This window comes from Schistocerca cancellata, chromosome 3 (assembly GCF_023864275.1).
Source record: "Schistocerca cancellata isolate TAMUIC-IGC-003103 chromosome 3, iqSchCanc2.1, whole genome shotgun sequence".
Lineage (NCBI taxonomy): Eukaryota > Metazoa > Arthropoda > Insecta > Orthoptera > Acrididae > Schistocerca > Schistocerca cancellata.
In genome coordinates, this window is record NC_064628.1 from 743,083,647 (window position 1) to 743,105,771 (window position 22,125).

The following is a 22,125-nucleotide window of genomic DNA, read 5'->3' on the forward strand; positions in this document are numbered from 1 at the left end:
GAGGCAAAGATGTTGTTCAATGACAGGTGAGGTATGAGCGGCGGCAACTTGAAATTAGCGGAGGTTGAGGCCTGGCGGATAGCGAGAAGAGAGGATATGCTGAAGGGCAAGTTCCCATCTCCGGACTTCTGTCAGGTTGGTGTTAGTGGGAAGTATCCAGATCACCCGGACGGTGTAACACTGTGCCAAGATGTGCTGGCCGTGCACCAAGGCATGTTTAGCTACAGGGTGATCCTCATTACCAACAAACACTGTCTGCCTGTGTCCATTCATGCGAATGGACAGTTTGTTGCTGGTCATTCCCACATAGAACGCTTCACAGTGTAGGCAGGTCAGTTAGTAAATCACGTGGGCGCTTTCACACGTGGCTCTGCCTTTGATCGTGTACACCTTCCGGGTTACAGGACTGGAATAGGTGGTGGTGGGAGGGTGCATGGGACAGGTTTTACACCGGGGACGGTTACAGGGGTAGGAGCCAGAGGGTAGGGAAGGTGGTTTGGGGATTTCATAGGGATGAACTAAGAGGTTATGAAGGTTAGGTGGACAGCGGAAAGACACTCTTGGTGGAGTGGGGAGGATTTCATGAAGGATGGATCTCATTTCAGGGCAGGATTTGAGGAAGTCGTATCCCTGCTGGAGAGCCACATTCAGAATCTGATCCAGTCCCGGAAAGTATCCTGTCACAAGTGGGGCACTTTTGGGGTTCTTCTGTGGAAGGTTCCGGGTTTGAGGAGATGAGGAAGTGGCTCTGGTTATTTGCTTCTGTACCAGGTTGGGAGGGTAGTTACGGGATGCAAAAGCTGTTTTCAGGTTGTTGGTGTAATGGTTCAAGGATTCCGGACTGGAGCAGATTCGTTTGCCACGAAGACCTAGGCTGTAGGGAAGGGACCGTTTGATGTGGAATGGGTGGCAGCTGTCATAATGGAGGTACTGTTGCTTGTTGGTGGGTTTGATGTGGACGGACGTGTGAAGCTGGCCATTGGACAGGTGGAGGTCAACGTCAAGGAAAATGGCATGGGATTTAGAGTAGGACCAGGTGAATCTGATGGAACCAAAGGAGTTGAGGTTAGAGAGGAAATTCTGGAGTTCTTCTTCACTGTGAGTCCAGATCATGAAAATGTCATCAATAAATCTGTACCAAACTTTGGGTTGGCAGGCCTGGGTAACCAAGAAGGCTTCCTCTAAGCGACCCATGAATAGGTTGGCGTACGAGGGGGCCATCCTGGTACCCATGGCTGTTCCCTTTAATTGTTGGTATATCTGGCCTTCAAAAGTGAAGAAGTTGTGGGTCAGGATGAAGCTGGCTAAGGTAATGAGGAAAGAGGTTTTAGGTAGGGCGGCAGGTGATCGGCGTGAAAGGAAGTGCTCCATCGCTGCGAGGCCCTGGACATGCGGAATATTTGTGTATAAGGAAGTGGCATCAATGGTTACAAGGATGGTTTCCGGGGGTAACAGACTGGGTAGGGATTCCAGGCATTCGAGAAAGTGGTTGGTGTCTTTGATGAAGGATGGGAGACTGCATGTAATGGGTTGAAGGTGTTGATCTACGTAGGCAGAGATGCGTTCTGTGGGGGCTTGGTAACCAGCTACAATGGGACGGCCGGGATGATTGGGTTTGTGAATTTTGGGAAGAAGGTAGGGGTGCGGGGTGTTGGTGGGGTCAGGAGGTTGATGGAGTCAGGTGAAAGGTTTTGTAGGGGGCCTAAGGTTCTGAGGATTCCTTGAAGCTCCGCCTGGACATCAGGAATGGGATTACCATGGCAAACTTTGTAAGTAGTGTTGTCTGAAAGCTGACGCAGTCCCTCAGCCACATACTCCCGACGATCAAGTACCACAGTCGTGGAACCCTTGTCCGCTGGAAGAATGACGATGGATCGGTCAGCCTTCAGATCACGGATAGCCTGGGCTTCAGCAGTGGTGATGTTGGGAGTAGGATTAAGGTTTTTTAAGAAGGATTGTGAGGCAAGGCTGGAAGTCAGAAATTCCTGGAAGGTTAGGAGAGGGTGATTTTGAGGAAGAGGAAGTGGGTCCTGCTGTGACGGAGGACGGAACTGTTCCAGGCATGGTTCAATTTGGATAGTATCTTGGGGAGTTGGATCATTAGGAGTAGGATTAGGATCATTTTTCTTCGTGGCAAAGTGATATTTCCAGCAGAGAGTACGGGTGTAGGACAGTAAATCTTTGACAAGGGCTGTTTGGTTAAATCTGGGAGTGGGGCTGAAGGTGAGGCCTTTGGATAGGATAGAGGTTTCGGATTGGGAGAGAGGTTTGGAGGAGAGGTTAACTACTGAATTGGGGTGTTGTGGTTCCAGATTGTGTTGATTGGAATTTTGAGGTTTTGGAGGGAGTGGAGCTGGAAGTGGGAGATTGAGTAGATGGGAGAGACTGGGTTTGTGTGCAATGAGAGGAGGTTGAGGTTTGCTGGAAAGGTTGTGAAGGGTGAGTGAGTTGCCTTTCCGGAGGTGGGAAACCAGGAGATTGGATAGTTTTTTAAGGTGGAGGGTGGCATGCTGTTCTAATTTGCGGTTGGCCTGTAGGAGGATGCTCTGAACAACCGGTGTGGATGTGGGGGAGGAAAGATTGAGGACTTTTATTAGGGACAGGAGTTGATGGGTGTGTTGATTGACTGAGTGGATGTGTAGGTGAAGGATTAGGTGGGTGAGGGCAATGGATTGTTCGGTTTGGAACTGGTATAGGGACTGATGGAAAGAAGGGTTGCAGCCAGAGATGGGACCTTAAAGTGTGAGGCCTTTGGGGGTGATGCCAAATGTCAGACAAGCCTGAGAAAATAAAATATGGGAGTGTAATCTGGTTAGGGCGAAGGCATGTTTGCGGAGGGAATGTAAATAAAACTTAATGGGCTCGTTGTGGAGGTGTTGTGAGGGTGACATGGTACTGGAAGGTGGAAAGTGGAACACGAGGCTGAAATGAAAATGAAAATAAATATAAAAATATATGGGGAGAGATAAAGGTAAAACTAGAAAGCAAATGGAGATCTGGTGTGAAAAAAGGCGAAAAAGGGTTGGTTAGAGCTGGGCTATGTTGATCCTGTGGTGAACTTGTGTAGGTAGATAATGATGTGCATAAAGGTTAGGTGGTTGTGTTGCCGCCAAAACACGTTAAAGGGTGGAGAAATACGGGAAAATTTCGAAAAAACTACGTGAGGATGTATTAAAAGGGTGGTTTGGTGGTGGCAGATTATGGAAATGAAGCTAACAATTGTCTGATGAAGAAATAATGACGTTAAAACCTGTGGGGAGCGGCTAAAAATGATCGATGATGTGAGAAAAACGGAAATGGAAATGAAGCAAAAGATATTAAAACTAGCCGAAAAGGTTGTTTAATAGCTGAAAGGAACTGTTTGTGAACTGAAAACGGTGGATTTTATAGCAGCGGTAGTGTTGAAAGCGGAAAAAAAAAAAATTTTTGGTTATGGGTTGGAAGTGGGTTACGTATTATTACGTACTATTGAGTATATATCGTGCCGCGAGTAATGAGTATAATGGGTGGTGGCACTACGAATGTAGTGCGGGACAATACATTGAGAATGTGGGTTTCGTTGGAGGCATGCCAGAGATAAATCCCTGCAGTCGCGCTATCCTCGGTGGTTCAGATGGATAGAGCATCTGCCATGTAAGCAGGAGATCCCGGGTTTGAGTCCTTGGTCTGGGTACACATTTTCATCTGTCCTCGTTGACGTATGTCAACGCATGTAAGCAGCTAAGGGTGTTCATTTCATTGTAATTTCATTCCAACGAGCTGCATGGTCACCGATGGTATCTGTTCTTTCGGACATGTATATAGATTCTTTTCTTCTCCACATACAAATTAATTACCACAGCAGTACTCATTTTGTCCATGCATTAACTATCCTTATTGCAACTTGCAAAAGTATGTTACGCACAGGCATGTTTTATTGTAATTAGAGTGAATCCCAGTGCACCAGATGGGAAGAGAGTACTGTACTAGAAGTTGGAGCTGACATTTTTGTCGAGTTTTAAAATGTATCACCTTCAACATTTAGCACTTTCTTGGCCTTGCTTTGTTAGTAACATGACTCGACACTAAAATTATAGGGCTGAAAATGCTGCAGCTCACTTGTGTGGCTGCACTGCTGTGTATCAACTTAGGCCATTTTGGTAAGTGTGTTTCCTGCCGTTCACTTTTGAGGAGAATTACTCAGTGGCACTTTGCATTAATACTGAACAGCATTTTATTGTGATTTGTTTGTATTCCATTTGGCTATTTCCAGTTTTTAATTTTCAGTGTAAACCTAACATTAATTTTAAATGAAAGAAAAAAAGATCTCTTGTGAATATTTATTAGCTTTATTTTTTAACTTGTTGATACTTTCGATAGATACATGATAGTTTTAGTCTTAGTAAGGTATAATGCCAGGAATTAAGTTTAGAAAACTATCATCCATAATCATTTCACTGTAGTACATACAACTGAAATCTTACCTTTCTTGTAGGTATCAAAGGAATCTATGTGCAAGGGAAGTATTGCGTGTCTCATGTAGAATTTAGTTCTTTGGGTGTGGCACATGTACAACATCGTGCCTTAGTTTTAGAATCTTATTTCCTCCTTCCTCTTTTCATGGAATAGTTTTCTTAAAATTGGATGTTAAATGTTTCACAGCAGGCAGCAAGTCCTCATGGACAGAACTGGGCACACTACATGAAACCGTCCACTGAATGTAAGAACAATAATTCTAGAACAAAATGCGATATCGTTCTTCTCTCAATTTGAAATAAAATTTCCGTACGTTATCTACATTTCATACACAACGATGTACGAGGCGAAATCCAAAATTTTCAGAGCTGGTGCTGCCATCTGGAAAGTTGGAGTAGTAGAGCTTTGCACTGCTACGTGGCGAGAGCTGCATATCTGACGAGTCAGTGTGTGGAGTAGCATTCAGCTGGGAGGACGTGTTGCGTGTCCACAGTGATTTCCGTAATACTCTGTGTTTGGTGTGTGGCGATTTTACGATGGATCTGCGAACAGAACAGCGATTCTGTGCGAATCTCGGGAATATCACCGGTGACGAGAGCTGGATTTACGGTTATGTTCCAGAGACAAAGCAACAATTGTCCCGGTGGAAGAGCCCAGGCTTTCCAAGACCCAAAAAAGTGAGACAGGTGAAGAGCATGATCATCGTTTTGTTTATACCAAGCGAATTGTGTACAAAGAATTCGTCCCACCCAACCAGACACGGAATTCCGCATCTACTGTGATGTTTCACGATGGCTCCATGAAAACATGTGCCGCCGACGGCCCGAACTTTAGCGCCAAGGAACTGGCTGCTGCATCGTGACAATGCGCTCTGGCTCACATCCTTGCTCACCATGACCTTTTTGGCAAAAAACAACATAGCGGTTGTACCCCACCCACCGTACTCGCCAGATTTGACACTTTGCGACTTCGTGCTATTCCCAAAACTGAAACTCAAGTTGAAAGGCCTTCGTTGGTTCAACACTCTAGAGAGGATTCAGGAAGCAACGCTGGCGGTGATAAACACTCTCAAAGAACAGGACTTCCAGAAAACATTTGACCAGTGGCAGAAGTGCTGGGACCGGTGTGTACGTGCGGATGGGAACTACTCCTAGGGTGATGGTGACCATTAGTCGAAAGGTAAGGTTTTCAACAGATGGCAGCACCAGTCTCTAAAATTTTGGGTAGCACCTCATATGTCCTAAAATCAACCATACACAAAGTTTAGGCAATGCATTTTTACCTCTGCAAGCTCTATAAAATTTTGTGCAATGCTTTACTTAATTTGATTTAGCGCAGTAACTGTGATGAATAACAAAAAGAAATTCAGTCCTTTGTCAAGCTAAGATATCAAACTAAATCAAACAGTGGAAAGTCCAGGCTGGAATATCAACAGTTATGAAAAGGATAGATTGCTACCCACTATAAAGATGACACAGGTACAACAAAAAGACTGTTACGCACAAAGTTTTTGGCCACATCCTTCTTCAGAAAGGAAAGTAAAACACACACTCATTCACACAAGCAGGCACACCTCACACACAAGAGTATCTACTGCCGCTCTGGTCTGACAGCAACACTTGAGTTGAATGAAAGTGGCTATCAGGATTTGAGCAGCAAAGGCGAAGGGGTAACATAGTGCAGGTCGGGGAGAGAAGAGTGCTGTCTAGTGAAGCATGCAGGGATTAGAACTTGGCAGGACAAGGCTGCCAGGGGCAGTGTTTGGAGGCCTTGGGTGAGGGAGTGGAAAAGGCGAGGTGCAGAGAGCGGAAAAGACTGGTGGTTGCCTTGGCAGGGAGCGGCACACATTGAGAGTGAGGGGACATGAGCTGGAAGGAGGTTATAGGATAGAGGGGTCAGAAACTGTTGGGTGGAGGGCATAATGACACTAGGTTATCATAGGTTGAGGCCAGGATGGTTTTGGGAGTGTAGAATGTCCCATATGAGCAGTTCAGAAAAGCTGGCGGTGCAGGGGAGGATTCAGATGACCCAGGTTGTGAAGCAGCCAGTAATATCAAGCATGTTATGTTCGGTGACATGTTACGTCACAGGGTGGCTCATTTTCCTTTTCACCAGTTTGGTGGTGGCCATTTATCATGGTTGACTGGTGGTTGGTAATCATACCAATACAGAAAGCTGTGCAATGATTACAGCAGAGCTCTGCCAATTGATCTTAAGATGTTGCCTGGAAATATTGTTAAAAAGCAGTGACTTATCCACAAATGTTTGTGTAACTTGGATTTAACATGAATAACGGTGTAAGCAACCATCATGTGCTAGAAATAAGTGCAGTTGTAAAGTGCATGTAAAACCAGCTGTCCACTCTGAAGTGAATTATTGCTCCGTTACAAGTATTAATTGTAGACTAGCATAAAAAAAACTTCTGTGTGCACAAATAATGCTGTAATTTGTACTTCGTTGACATTGCCATGGCATGTAAAATTACATGTTACGACCAGAAAATAATGTATGTCTACAATTATGGTTTTACCATGGTATCACAAATGTCTCAATTTTCGTGTTAAACTTTATTGTTGTCATTGTATTGTGTTTGTATCAGATGATGTGATATGTTTTACAGAATGATATGAAAATTTGAACAGCAGGTCTCTATCTTAATTACAGGAGCTTTCCGCTGCTTGGTTGAAGGGGGTGGAGATGTTGCCTTTGTGAAACACACAACTGTAATGGAAAACACTGATGGCAAGCGCAGAGAATGGTGGGCTCGCAATACTCTCACTGATGATTTTGAACTCCTGTGTCCAGATGGTAAGAACTATTCTTGAAAAGTCTCTCTTCCTGTGTGATTCTTAATTTTTGTGCACACACTTCAGGGTCTCAAAAATATAGAAGTAGATTAATATCTATATATGATACATATAAAGTAAAATAAAGGAAAGTAAAGAGAATGGAGTGTAGTTGAATAAATCGGGCAGTGCGTAGGAAACTAGGTAAGGAAACGAGAAACTAAAAGAATTGTAGATGAGTTTTGCTACTTGGACTGAAGTAAATGATGATGACTGAAGCAGAGAAGATATAAAATGCAAACTGACTATTGCAAGAAAATTATTTCTGAAAAAGACAAATATTTTAACATCTAATGGAAACTTAAGATTTAGGAAGTCTTTTTCTGGAGTGAAGCATTACGTGGAAGCAAACTTTGGATTATAAACGTGCAGACAAAAAAAGAATAAAAGCTATTGAAATGTAGTGCTAGAGAAAAATACTGAAGGTTAGATGAGTGGATTGGATAATTAGTGAAGAGATAGTGAATTGAGTTGGAAAGAGAAGAAATGTATGACACAAAGTGACTGAAAGAAGGAGATGAAGATGTAACTACAATAGGCAGGTTCAAGTTTATATGGGCTACAGTTGTTGGTTATTCAGAGATGAAAAGGCTTACACAATATAAACTACTATGGAGAGCTGTATCAAACCAATCCTTGGGCCGAACACAACAACCACCTCCACTACTACTACTACCACTACTACTACTACAACTACAACTAATACCACCATCACTACCACCTTTGACTGTCTTGATCTGTAGTAGTCTTTCTAATATTAAATAGTGAACTGATAAGAATGGGAAACAATGTTGAGCTGTAGTGGAAAATAATATTAAATGGTTTAATAATTTATAATTTATTGCAAACTTTCCTATTGTCCTTTGCCTCTATACTCATTATACTTTGAAGCCAACACTCAATTTTTTCACTCACTTGTGTAAGTTTGTTTTCTTAAAATATATGAACTTAAAACTGTAAAAAATATCTTAAATGGAATACAAAACATAGTGTGAGGAAAGCCTGCACCAATCTTTCACCACTTCTTCTGTGGGGTGAGTGATTGTCTCTTCTTGCAGTGTTTTTCCATAATCTTGTAATTCAGTGTCAGAATTTTTACATTACACTGTATGGATTTGATGGAATGTTGAACTCCACAGATCACAAATTACTCTCATATATGAGTTTTAATTATCACCTAGAAAAAGTTACATAATTAAATATTTGTTTGTTTGCAGTCTTGATACACATTAAAATCCCTGTGCACAGCACATTGCATGACACTTAGAGGCATCCCAAACAAAATGACACAATCTATTGAGCACAGGAAGTATTGTGTAGTAATTAATTTCTGATAGCAGTGGAAATATTGCTGCTTTCTCAGGTCAGTTGAGATGTCTTCTTAGCCATCTATACCAGGCGTGCAGACATATACCTGCAGACAAACAAATAATTAATCACACAATTTAATTTTAATGGTCCCGTACCTCAAACAGTAGAAATGGCATCCACATAGGATCATTTTGTTGTCTGTCTGACTGACTGACTGTTAAAAACCCTTTTCATCAGGAATGGGTAGACATATCAAGCTGAAATTTATGTCACATAAATAGGTCTATGGTCTTTAGTGGTGTAAAAACGTTGAGTAAGTCAGTGCAATCATTTTTGTCGCATATTTACAGTACTTCTTGTTGATGTAGAATCATAAAACTAGCAAAGAAGCAAGGTTTCACACTACAACCAAAGGAAAAGATCTGAAAATGTTAATTTTTAATTTTACCTCAAGAAAGCAATTTTTTTGTCATTTGTTATCAGACAGTCTTTCTGTCCCCAGTTAAGACCCCTTTTTGTCAGGAATGGTTGAATGTATCAAGCTGAAATGTATGCCACATACTGAAGTCTGTGGTCCTTTGGTGATGTAAAAAAGTTAAGCATCTGCATCAATGTAATCAAAAGATATGGCCATTTGTTACATTTCTTGATACTCACAGACTCTCTCATTAAAACCTATAGGGTACTTCCCAACGACATAGAAACATGAAATGTGGCAAGAAGCAATATTTCACAGTACAGGTAAAGGAAGTAAAAACATCAGAAAGTTGTTAATTTGTAATTATATCACACAAGGAAATATTCCTTTTGTCATTCATTATCCGACTTCACACGTGAAATTAAACCATCCTCAAAGGTCTTTGAGTTCCTATAATTTATATCTTGTGAGTATCAATGCCTATAGGCAAAAATCATTGAGATTATTTTATGACTACCTCTTGTATAATAATCCACAACAAATTTCCGTACTTCACATGACATTGAAATAGGAAGAAACTGTGCGAAATGCATGTTAATTTTGTAATAGTTGGTAGGAGGAAAATATATTTTTGCAGCTAAATAAGTATTCATGATGGATACCGTGTAATATTGCTTGTACTTTCCTGATAATAGCAGAAAACTGAAACATGATTTTAGGAGGCAGTTACATATACAGGGTGAGTCAAAGTCCTTGGACACCTTCATAAGTTGGAAGATCAAAGGGAAAATTGAAATGTGATATGGGAACCTAGGTTTGATGTGGGGCCGCAACTTTTGGAGTGAACATCATTCATGGCCGCCATCTTGAAATCTGCCATTTTGGATTCAAATATTTTTTTTTTAATGGGAAGGGGGGTGTATGGCACATCAAATAACACTCACTTGAGATCTGGAATTTAGTGGTGTAACTTGGTTTTGTCTATCTTGTACAGTGTAGAGGTTATTAATGTTGAAAGTTGGGAAATTACCTTCATACTGACTGCTACAACCCATGTTCTACATGTTGTCCATCCCGTGCAATGCACAACTGTAGTTGCTGCAACCACTCTGACTGCACATGGAGGAGAGTGTCTCCTACAATTTGGTCACAGGCGTGTTGCATGTGTTCCTCCAGGTGTCTCAAATCACGGATGCTCTCAGCATACATTATCTGCTGAAGATGTCCCCATAGATAAAAATCAGGGGGTGTTAAGTAACGGGATCTGGGCGGCCACTCCACAGGACCACAGTGACCAATCCACTTCCCTGGCAGTTGTTCCTCCAACCATTCACGGACACCAATGCCATAGTGTGGAGGGGCTCCATCTTCCATCTTGCTGAAAATGAGATGGGAAAATGCCGTCAGCATTCATTGTGGAAGGGAACACAAGGTCCTGCAGCTGCATCAGATACTGTGGTGCAGTTAAGGTGTTGTATATGATAAATGGCCCAATGATGCAGGTGTCCCATATGCCACACCTCACCACACCATCACCTTTACTGGACTATGTTCTTGAACTGAGGTAACCCAGTTCGGATTTGTGTCACTCCAGTATCGACAATTATGTCGATTAACCTCCCCATTCAAAGTGAAATACGCCTCGTCGCTAAATAGTATGACCTTGGCAAATGAAGGATCCAATTCGTGTTGTTCAGTAGCCCACAGGCAGATCTCCAACCGGCGATCAGGGTCATCCTTGTTAAGTAGATGTTGCATCTGCAGCTTGTAAGGATGCCACTTATTGGTGTGCAATGTCCGGCCAATGGAGGTTTGATTTATTCCACATGCTAGGGTCACACAACGGGTACTTCATTTAGGATTTTTCACAAACGACGCAACAACAGCAGTTGCAGTTTCCTCATTGGTGGCAGTCCTTGGTCGCCCACTATGTGCCCTATCGTGAACATAGCCCGTCTCCCCGAATTTGGTGATCACGTGAGCCATCATGCTGTACGATACCGGTTCTCCGTCTGGGTGCCATCTGTTGTAGTCAGCTGCTATGTTCAATAGCTGCGTTCTCCCTGATATAAGGATGATTTCGATCTTCTGTTCACGTGTCAGGATCACCTGGAACAAAGAGAGACATGAGTCAGTGTCAAGGTAACTTTGAGCATTAATAACTTGAAAACTGTACAAGATAAACAAAAACAAATTTCACCACTCAATTCCAGAGCTCATGCGAGTGTTATTTGACGTGTCTTACACCACCCTTCCCATTTTAAAAAAATTACTTGAATCCAAAATGGTGGATTTCAAGATGGTGGCCATGAATGACATTCACTCCAAAAGTTGCAGCCCCACGTCAAACCTATGTTCCCATCATTTCATTGCAATTATCCCTTTAATCTTCCAACTTATGAAGGTGTCCTAGGACTTTTGACTCGCCCTGTATTTCTTTCACACTTATACAGGGTGTCAAAATGATTTTTAGGTGGAATTTTAAGTGTCCATTCAATTGAGTAGTGCTAAATTAGTCTAATGTGATATTTGTTTTATCAGTATGTATTAACAGGAACAGTAAAACACAAAGAAAAACCAGTACTTTAGCAGCAGTTACTGAGCAATGCTGCTGCATGGCAGTAGTAGTCAGCATGAGCCTGGGCAATATTATCACTGCTGGAGTATGTATTATTCTTCAGCTTTTACTGTCACTGTTAACACAGATCAGTGAAATGAGTGTCACACTACACTAATTTGGGACCACTTAGTCAAATGGGCACATAAAATTCTGCTTCATACAAAACAAACCGACACTTAGTGTCAGCACTGGGCACCCTGTTTAATGGTTACCTATTGAACTTTCTTGATGCAGGCAGTGTATGTGAGATAAAATGATATTCTGCATATTTGTGAAATAGTTATTGCATAAACGCTGATGTTATCATTGAAAAATATAGCTGTTTTGTTATCATTGAAAAAATGTAACTGTTTTAATTTTCCTTGATGAACACCATTGTAACTGTACGGTTACACTGTTGTGCTGCTGAGCCACACTGGTTTTTCTTTGTAATTAATTGCGGAAGTAGAAAATATATTTTGAGAAAAGGCAAAATCACAGGTCAAAACACATCCTGTTTATTGCAGTCCAAATCTGCACAAGTAGCAGCAGAAGACATTGATAAATTCAACACTATTCCTGTTGCAGTTACATTAAACATGTGCATTCAGCATAACGTTTTCAGTCCTTAGTCAGTAGGTTTTTGCAAGGCAGAAGTGCAAATCCACTATTCACTTGGTAGTTGCTGATAGAAATCCTGTTTGTCAGCTTAGATATGCTGACACATGTCAAGTAAACCTTTCATCCTGCTGCTTTTGATTGGCAAAACGATTATCACAAACTCAGGAAAACTAAAAATAACTAGTGATGGATTTATTTTCTCAGTACCTCTCAGCTTCTGTGCAACACTTGGACATAGCCACAGTTGTAGTATATTATGCATTTTTCTTTCCCTTAGCGTAGTATGATCATCAGGTGAAATTTGTAGCCAGCTAGACTACATTATTTTGGATGAGCCTCTGTGCAACCCTCGCCGTAGTGTGCTAAGATCCCTCAGATCCCCTCTTGTGAGTTTTATTCTCATTGACAATTACTTACCAGCTGATGTCCCCTGGCCATGATGGACCAACAGAGACGTGGCAGCTTGTCCTGGAGAAACAAAATCTTTATGCACGATACCCCTACTGTCAAAAAAGCAAATCAGCATTGTTTTGATATTTGATCTGCTCATTCGAGCTTTTTCTGGTTGAAGTTGGTTGGCAGTGTGCCACTCCTCACATTGCCGCTTTCTTATGATTGTACTCAAAAATCCATGATTCATCACCTGTGATCAAATTATTGAACCATTAATGGTCATTGCTATTCCTCTCAAGAAGATCAATAAACATATTTCTTTGAGTGACCTGCTTCTGCTTTTGCAGCACCATTTTGGCATAGACCTTTCGCACATGCAAATCTTTGGTCAAAGTTTGATGTATTTGGAGGGTTTAAGCTTTAACAGGTCACTCATCATCCTTATTGTTAAACATTGTCTGATCTCACAAGAGCATGTACACATTCAACGTTTTCTTCTGTTTTTGAAATTGAAGGTCGCCCTGAGCGAGGTTCAGCTTCAGTGTGTTCTCAGCCTTCCAAAAACAATTTGTGCCAGCGAAAAACATGTACTTGTGATACGGAATGTTTCCCACAGGCCAATTTCAAAGTCACAGTTGCAGTTGCCCCAAGTTTAACACAAAACTTGATTGCATAACGTTGCTCTAAATTCCGCTGTTTCATTTTCATGGCCCACAGCAAAAACATGAATTCCCTGATGGCACTCTTAAAAATCACATGATGGTTATATGGAGCTGAAACTCGGACTGAACATCTGGAGGGGATGAAAACACCAGTCTACACAAGTGGAGCAACATAGTGTTGCTAGATTGCTTGGAGTGTTGTCAGTCTCATTACTTTTGTCACACACCTCGTACGTCTATCTTGCTACATGAATTATGAAAACCTTTTTTCCATTACGAGTAACAGGTACAATGTTGTTCCAATCACATCAGGTGGCAATTTTCCAGAAACAGGGCCATTGTTCCTTGATATATAGAGGCATCTCCTAATCCACAGTGCCTCATATTTATTGTCCTTCCACTCACAAATATGAACTTTGGAGTTCCTTCCTTTATTCAAGGACTTTTGCTCTCCACTCATTACCACAGCATTCAGTGTTTCATTCATAATGCTGTACAACATTATCCACCATAACAAAAAAAATTTTAGTTCGACAAAGGCACTAAAAATAAATTGAGGTAGAAACAATCTAACCAGCAGATGCAGAACATCAAATACAGTGCTATTCCAAGTCCAACTCACTTTGAAAAAATGTTGGTTAGAATGTCAGAGAGAGAGAAGGGAGGAAGACTTTTTCTGCTTTCCCTCTATTTATTCCTAAAATGATGGTAATGGTGTTTATACACATTTCCTTGGTAATGATGTATAATTGATATATAGTAGAGTAACATGTGAAATCAATGATATGTTAACAGTGATTTCATTTATGCAGTTCTCAGTATTCTACATCATTTGTTTTCAACAACTCTAAATACATTGTCCACTGTACTTTTTGTGTTTGCATACATCGTATTTTTTATTACTAAACTATATTCAAAATGATGCCTTCTGCTTATTGATGCTTTCAGTTAAGTGATTGGTGTAGACAGTTCTAATTATTTGTGTGTGTGTGTGTGTGTGTGTGTGTGTGTGTGTGTGTGTGTGTGTGTGAGAGAGAGAGAGAGAGAGAGAGAGAGAGAGAAGGAAGACTTTTTCTGCTTTCCCTCTATTTCTAAAATGTTGCTAAGATGCTAAAGGCATTTATACACATTTCCTTGGTGGTGATGTATAATTGATATATTGTGGAGTAACATGTGAAATCAATTTAACCTTTTACATATAAGTATTTTTTATCTCATTCTCTGTATAACACTCTGGTACAACTGGCAGCCAGTGCATAATGTAGGGTACACATCAGTCATATTTGTTTTGCTTTAGGTACCCGAGCAAGTATGCATGAATATGAGCGGTGCAACTTGGGAAAAGTGAAAGCTAATGCAATTGTAGCAAGAGGCAGAGATGCTTACAATGAAACAGAAATTAATGCCTTCATCAACTTGTTCATATATGCCCAGCAATTCTATGGTCGCAAGGACCCAGATGAATTCACGTAAGTATAGCATTTTTATTCAGTTTTTGTTTATAACATCAAATCTTTGAGAAATATGACAACAATTAGAGGTCTGTTGCCTTTCTCTTGTGTGCAATAACATAGAGGTATTAAAGAGCACTGTAAAAGGTTAGTATGGAGAGATTATTTAGTTATTTTCATACCCATTGAAATGATCTATAATCACACATAAAAATAAAGAATTGTCACCACAGAGCTGTGAACAAGTGAACATTATCCCACAGAATGTCTTTGTAACTGAAAGGCCATCTTTGAGTTGAGCTCAATTTATCAAATGTGTTAAATTTGGATAAGAAGAAGATAATAAGTTCCTTGCTTTGTTTTGGCAACTAAGAACAGTTGTGAAAGCAGTCGTCCCATTTTGTGTTTTTTTTTCAAACATTAAGTTTGCAACAAGTGGAAGGTCAGGTAGCACATTAGCCATTATGAATATGGCATTTAGGCAGCTTTACACAAGCATAGGGGCTAACTATACTACATTATGTGACACTGTTCTTAATACTTCTGTTTGCTTACAGATGCACGAGATGGTTGCAATGCAAACTCATAACTGTAATAAGGGTATTTTGCATACCGATCTGAGTACTAGCAGTTCGATGTCCATAGCACACACATTGTGTGTGAAAGCAGTGAGACTAAAATGTTTACATTATTGACAGAGTCTAGTAAGTCTCTCCTGACCCATTCCGCAGGTGATTCTTCCTATTTCTTTATGCTTTCCAAGACTCTCTTCTTACAGCCTTTTCTTCTCCTGCCAGAAGGATAGTGGGAGATGCAAAGGTTGGAAGAAAGAAAACTTGGAAAGCTGAAGGACATAAGAAATTCTACCTAGAAGGATACTCGTTTTGAAAGTTTACAGTTTTATGTCCGCTTAACATGTTTCCATCTGTTACTGCTTGATATGTAGATTTCTCTGTACCCGTTTTATAAACCACATGATTTTCTATCATTCTGGTAGGTGCAGAAGGGTTAATTTAAGTATTACTTCCATGGCAGCATTCTGAGACTGAAAATGTAGTGTCCAAACATGGTATATGTCTTTAATTTAGAAAATAAGTTTCAATATTATTTTGTAAATGTAGTTAAGCAAAAATAATGTTCAGGTTCAGGGGTGATTCTTCTGTGTTTCTGAAAACAGTGTTTTTTCATTTTCCCCATTTCGATTTCAAGCTTCTCGTTTTTAATTCTTTGCTTCCCTTTTAAATGCAAAATCTATGCTATCAAATAAAACTTCAGCAAAGAAAATTGTTGTGAAATAGGATAAGCAATTGAGCTTTGTCTCATATGTAAATGCTGATTCATGGCTAGATATTGGCAGTCTGTATGACACTTTTGTCTTTGTCCATTGCCATATGTAAAATATCTTTAGATAAAGCCTGAAACCACCATCTTCTGAAACCTGTCATTTCTTTTTGTTGACACCTGTGCTTATCAACTTTTTTTACTTTAAATGTTATCTATAGGAATTAAGACAAAGGTCTAGATTTAGTCTTCCTGAGAGAGAGGGGCTCCTACAGCTAACTTTACCCAGAAAAGTAGTCAGCACATGCAGCCATTGAAGTGTAATTTTATGTATATTAGAGACAATGTAAAGGCTTCCTGTATTTCTTGAAAAAATTATAATCTTCAAATTTCCAAGTTTGTGGTGCACGAGTTTCCCTTGGCAGGTCGAACATAAATCTTGGTTGCTTGCTGTTTAAACTGCTACACAGCTGTGGTTAGAGTTAAAACAGGAAGCAACCAATATCCACATTCAACACACCCAGGGAAGACATCTAGGGAATCTGTCAACATGCGTGGAAAATGATAACATTAACTTGATTGCAAGCTTGGTATTATTGAGATAGACCTAAAAATGTGTTTGAAAATTATGACATTGTGTATTGCTGTAACAGTAAAAACAATAAATTATATTGTGTATTTTATAGTCATTTCTTTTCTGCATTGCAGTTTTAGCATGTTCCAGTCACCACCTCCATACAGTGATCTCATATTTCAAGATGCAGCACAATTATTACAAGTTGTGCCACCTTCGCAACGTAATTACGGTGATTACTTGGGAGATGACTTCCTTCGTGCCCGAAGAATTGTTGACTGTCAGGCAGGAGCAGCAACAGCGTATCTGTCTTTCTTATCAGCAATATTTGCTTTACTTCTGGCTCGATTATAATTTCAAAGAGCAAATTTTTTGCTGCTAGTGCCAGGCATGGCAATTACTCAGTTGAGGCATCCAATGAAATGAAAGCTTTGCCACAAAATGAAAAAATGACCTATATGACCTATTCTAGTGGCTTTGGTGGCCTAGTGGGTGCAATCCCAGATAGGGGTCAGGATTTTCCCTCTTTCTGGTACCTACCGGATGAGCCCATGTCCACTCGAGCTTGCTATCAGATAAGTACTGCTGATCTTTCCTAGGAATTAAAAGGCGGCTGTGACAGTGAGCCTGCCATCCTCCCCCTCCTAGTGTCAGGGAGAAGAAAGTCTGTAATGTACCCACAGTCAGGCCAGTAGCCCAGTCACAGATCTTACCTTTTACTTTTTTATTATTTGTCTACAATTTCCTTCCTTACTCTTGTGTAAAACCTCCACGAGAGAGGGAGATATTCCACTGAGTACATCATTTCTCCAAAACAATTCTTTTCAGTGGAATTCTCACAGCATTGGGATTGTTTATAATGGACTTGGAAGGCATTCATATACTGTCTTTCCAGCAGGGATTACATCTATTTTGGATTCTGCTTGAGACACTCACTGGGCTTGTTATTTTTTATATTTTATATTGTACATCTTCACCAAAACATCAACCTTTTCAGAACTTCATAAGATTATTTTTGTTTTGATCTGTTGTGTCTATATGAGCCAGTATCTGTGGAAGTTACACCAATATAAATTGGACTGGGTGTGCGAAAACATTTTTTCTTATGAAGGCCATCAGCCTTGACACTGACTACTCTGTAACAAATGCATTACTCACTGGAATATAAATATTACTACTTTCCATATACGGTGATCATCATGTTATAAGAACTGAAAATCATCCACATTGACAAACCTGTGGCTTTTCAAGCATACACTTGTGCTAGGTGCTAATTACAGAGATATCTGTATACCAATCTGCTAGCCATTCATTGGACATGTAAAATAGTTGTAGGAAACTGTTTTCCTATAAAAGTATATGTGTCAACTGTAAACCATTGTCATCAAAAATTGATTAAACTGCTGCTCAGGGCTACTTGTTCTCAGGCTTTTATTGGATGCCTGAATTGTTATTGCTATGGAGTGTGTGGCACATGGTATTGCTATGGAGTATGTGGTACATGTACATGTAAAAGAGAGCTTTAAAGAAAATCAATTAGTGTAATGTAATCTAATGTGTATCATATTATGATATGTCTGTTGTAATTGAACACATACAACTGAAGAAAAGTGCTTTTATAGCTGTGAATATTTGAGGACTGTTTGTTCACCCATTTCGTATTTAAGAACTTCATTTCAACATCACACAAGATTACTGTTACATTCCTGTTTCCTTCTTAAGTATTCAATCTGAATAACAGTTTGATGGGTGAGAACTTATACCATTAATTCCCTCCGTAGAGATAATTTAGAGTACTCCTGTCCATTGTCCACTATTTACGTACATGTTGATATATTTTTAGTGTTGGTTTTTATGATTAAATAATGTGATGATTTTATCCGTAGAAATATTTATTTAGTTACAATTTTTATATTGCATTTACATTTTATTGTGGATACTGGCTCTACAATCTTCCCTCTTGTACCTATGGGATCAAAAGCATTACCTAATTAAATATTGATTTGAGGGGAAGATTGTTAGAGTGTTATAATGTTCATGTTAGTTTAATATTCAATAATGAATGCAAAATTTGTTTTGATCTGAAATTATAGCCTTTGGTTTAAAGGCATGAGGATGATCTATCCTTCTCTTTTTTTTTTTTACTCAAAAATGGCTGTTACCAACCACTTTAGATTTGAACCTGTATCAGGCAGCTATTTTTTCAAATGACACTTTATTTTTATAAGTTCTTTAGTTATTTAGTATAGAAGAAAATTTTATCATTATTTTTAGCTGTGCAGTATTAATGCAGTTTTATAATCCGTCCATTGCTGATGAAGCCTGTCACTTGTCAGCATAGTAATTAATGACTGTGAAGATTTTATGCTGTAAAGATTGTATGCTATTTTATGCTCACAGTATGTGTCTGAAGATGTTTTTATATGTTCTCAGTAAATTAAATGTAATAAAATCTCAGTTCTACAAATTAACAAAAACAATTTTTGCTAAATATCTTGTTATGTAAATATATGTCAATGTGTCATAAAAACAGGCTTTTGAAGAAAATTATAGTAGTTTTTCAGTACTGAGAAAATTTAAAATTCTTATTTCTTCAAAAGAACCTTTTCTTTTAATTCCATTGTGCACAATTTTACGTGAAGAAAGGTCTCATATTTTGACCATGATTGTAGTTCGAATGAATGGATACTTAGCCTTTGTCAGACATTCCAAATAAGGAATTTATGAAATAAAGCCAGAAACTATAAATTACCATTTTGTGATTTCCACTTAAATCACCTTCTGCTTAAAAATAAAACATTGCTCTAAAAAACTTGTTCATTGTCACAATATGAACAAAAAATTTGAACCTATATGGAGATTTATGTGTTCCTTAGAGGGGGAAAAAGTAATATTGAACCATATTTATTTGTGTTGGTTCTGTGGTGTTAGTTTGCTGCTGACACTAAGACAAATGGGGCCCCATGCTTTATTTTTCATATTGACTGTAAATGACACTGGCAGTGATTTCATTTAGGAAATAGAATAGAAGAACTAGAACAGAATATGTCTTTCGTGTGAACAGAATATGTTTTTCGTGTGACAGATGTGAAAACTGTGTTGATTTCAGTCAGTTTGGCTTGAAGAAGCCGTGAGGTCTAGAGAAATTGTGTGAACATAGTAAAAAGTTATCCATTGTGCAGTTACTTTGTTGTCAGCTTCAAAGCTACAAATCGTATTAGAAATAGTTGATACAGTTGTATTGACAGAAACTATTCATCATGTAACAAGAAAAACTTCTTCCTATAATTCAACTTAACAGAAAGATGGACTTTTTGTATATGGTCAGTTTCAAGTTATATGTGTCTTAAAAAAAAAAATAATAATAATAATCCAGATTATTTTCAGTGGTTTTTAACAACTTTCAGTAGTATGCGATTCCACTGAGCAAGAGGGAAAAGCATGTTTAGGATCTCTATAGTATTCATAAAGATGAAGAACAGGTATATGTCCAAATTCCAGATGAGATTTTTTTCTCCCAAATTACTTTTACTTCCAAATTATTCAAGCAAAACTCATGGAGGTATAGTGCTTGTGCTTTAGGTATGACAATGAGATAGTTGTTTCTTGGTGTGGAATCCACTACATTCCAGTGTGTGTGTGTGTGTGTGTGTGTGTGTGTGTGTGTGTGTGTGTGTGTGTGCGCGTGTGTGCGTGTGCGCGTGTACTCACATGTTATGAAAATGGAATAAAATTAAATTAAGAGAGTGCCTACAGACTTTGAGGATGAGATTTTTGTATGCCAAGTATATTTTTGAGAAAGAATAAACATCTTTTTTCTTCCTGAATAAATTATGTTTGAATTAATGTTACACCCTGTTACTGAACTTGAATGTTAAAGCTACTCATAACATAAGCCAGCAACACTACCTCAAAACCGTTTCATATTTAAGGTTGTTGGTACAGAAATGATTGAGTTGTTAAAGCACAATTGTCTGTAGGTGAAATACTTGTGGCTTTTGAGAAGAATATAATAATCCCTAAACCAAAGAATATATGTGTGTGGTTATTACCAAACCAGCAATGTTATACATCATTATTAAAAAATACTAACTTAAATAATCTATAGAAGAATGGAACAACTTGTAGGAGCAGATACAGGGGAAGATCAGTTTCATTCTGAAGGTAGGTTGAAGAAAGACAAACTACTATTTATAGCATTTGTGGATTCAAAAGAGTTATCAAGGTTCAGATACAGGAGAAAAAAATACTATCTACAACTTGTTCACAAATCATGTACCAAAGATAAATGTATTTGCATTATATCTCTAAAATCTAACAGTCATATTTTTAATCCAATATGTTTAATTTCCAAGCATATTAATTAAAATATGAAACATATTACAAATTTAAAGGCAAGATGGTGAGTTCAGTATCCTGCAGCATTTTCTGAAGATTCCAGGTGGAAGGAATAGGAAGGATGAGGCTACAAGGTCTCACAATAGTGCTAGCTATTTATCTCTATTTCATTCTGATTGCCGTGGAGTATGAAAATTGCTTGGGCTGCAAATGGTTGCCATCATTAGGAGCATAACATGTAAATGTGGCGAAAGCCCAGTGAGGCTATATAACCCCCATCCTGGTGGTGAGAACAGCTGAGGACCTATGGCATAGATGTAATGCCCCATGTTTCCTCTAATTGCTGTTCCATTTTTTCCACTTATAGATGGGTTGGAAAGCAGCAATCAGCTGGAGCCTGTCAAAGCTGTTGATATCACTACTAAAAGTTCAGAAACTGCTTTTTCAGTGGTTTTTCATACCGATCGTGCTTTTCATAATTGCTTTATAGTCAACTGGATAGGTTCAAGGACCCTGAATAGTGTGTGTAAGTGGGTGCACTTTGGTTAACACAGACAACTCTTACACTTTTTTTCTGGCAGAATCAATAAAATCTGAGAGACAGCAACTCCTTGAGGAGGTCGTACTGTGACACATACACAGGAATTCTCTCTCTTCTTACTAATGTGGAATGAGCTCTCTTTCCTGTATCATTTATACTGGTATTTTTACAAATAATTGCGTCTAGATCACTAAATATACTTTCATTGATTATGAGATTTCAGCGACTTCCATAATCAGATATGTAATTAAGGAATAAGTTATATACTAATGTAAAACATTATATATACATTATCAGTCAAATTCACCCACCAAAACTTGGATTCTGTAAAAAGAAGTTCACTGTCAGTTACAATAAATAATATAAATATGTGGTGCATTAACTATGAGATTTTAATCCTTTTGCAGTCAGCCCTTTTCTGTGGCGAGTTCTAAAAATGTCATACACTTTTATACTGCCATGCTGTGTTCCATTTAAATTGCCATATGTCATGCGATCTTATTTAAAAATATGAAAAAATACCACTTACCCACAAAAGTATGCAGTTTATTTTGGTATACCCAGATTGTCATATTTCATCACTTAAATTGTTTATTAAGTGACAAAATAAATAATATTTTTTAAAATAAATTTGG

At 38.9% G+C, this 22,125-nt stretch overlaps 1 protein-coding gene across 1 annotated transcript in view; it reads left to right on the top strand.

Moving 5' to 3' along the window:
- LOC126175756 (melanotransferrin) overlaps positions 1-19,397 on the top strand; it is a 140,313-nt gene extending 120,916 nt beyond the window's left edge. Inside the window, exons 13-15 of the mRNA XM_049922723.1 lie at positions 7,120-7,263; positions 14,603-14,774; positions 16,746-19,397. Of these exons, the coding sequence (XP_049778680.1) occupies positions 7,120-7,263; positions 14,603-14,774; positions 16,746-16,965 (536 nt within the window). The 3' untranslated portion in view covers positions 16,966-19,397. The remainder of the gene's footprint in view (positions 1-7,119; positions 7,264-14,602; positions 14,775-16,745) is intronic.
- Positions 19,398-22,125: the final 2,728 nt, after the last annotated feature.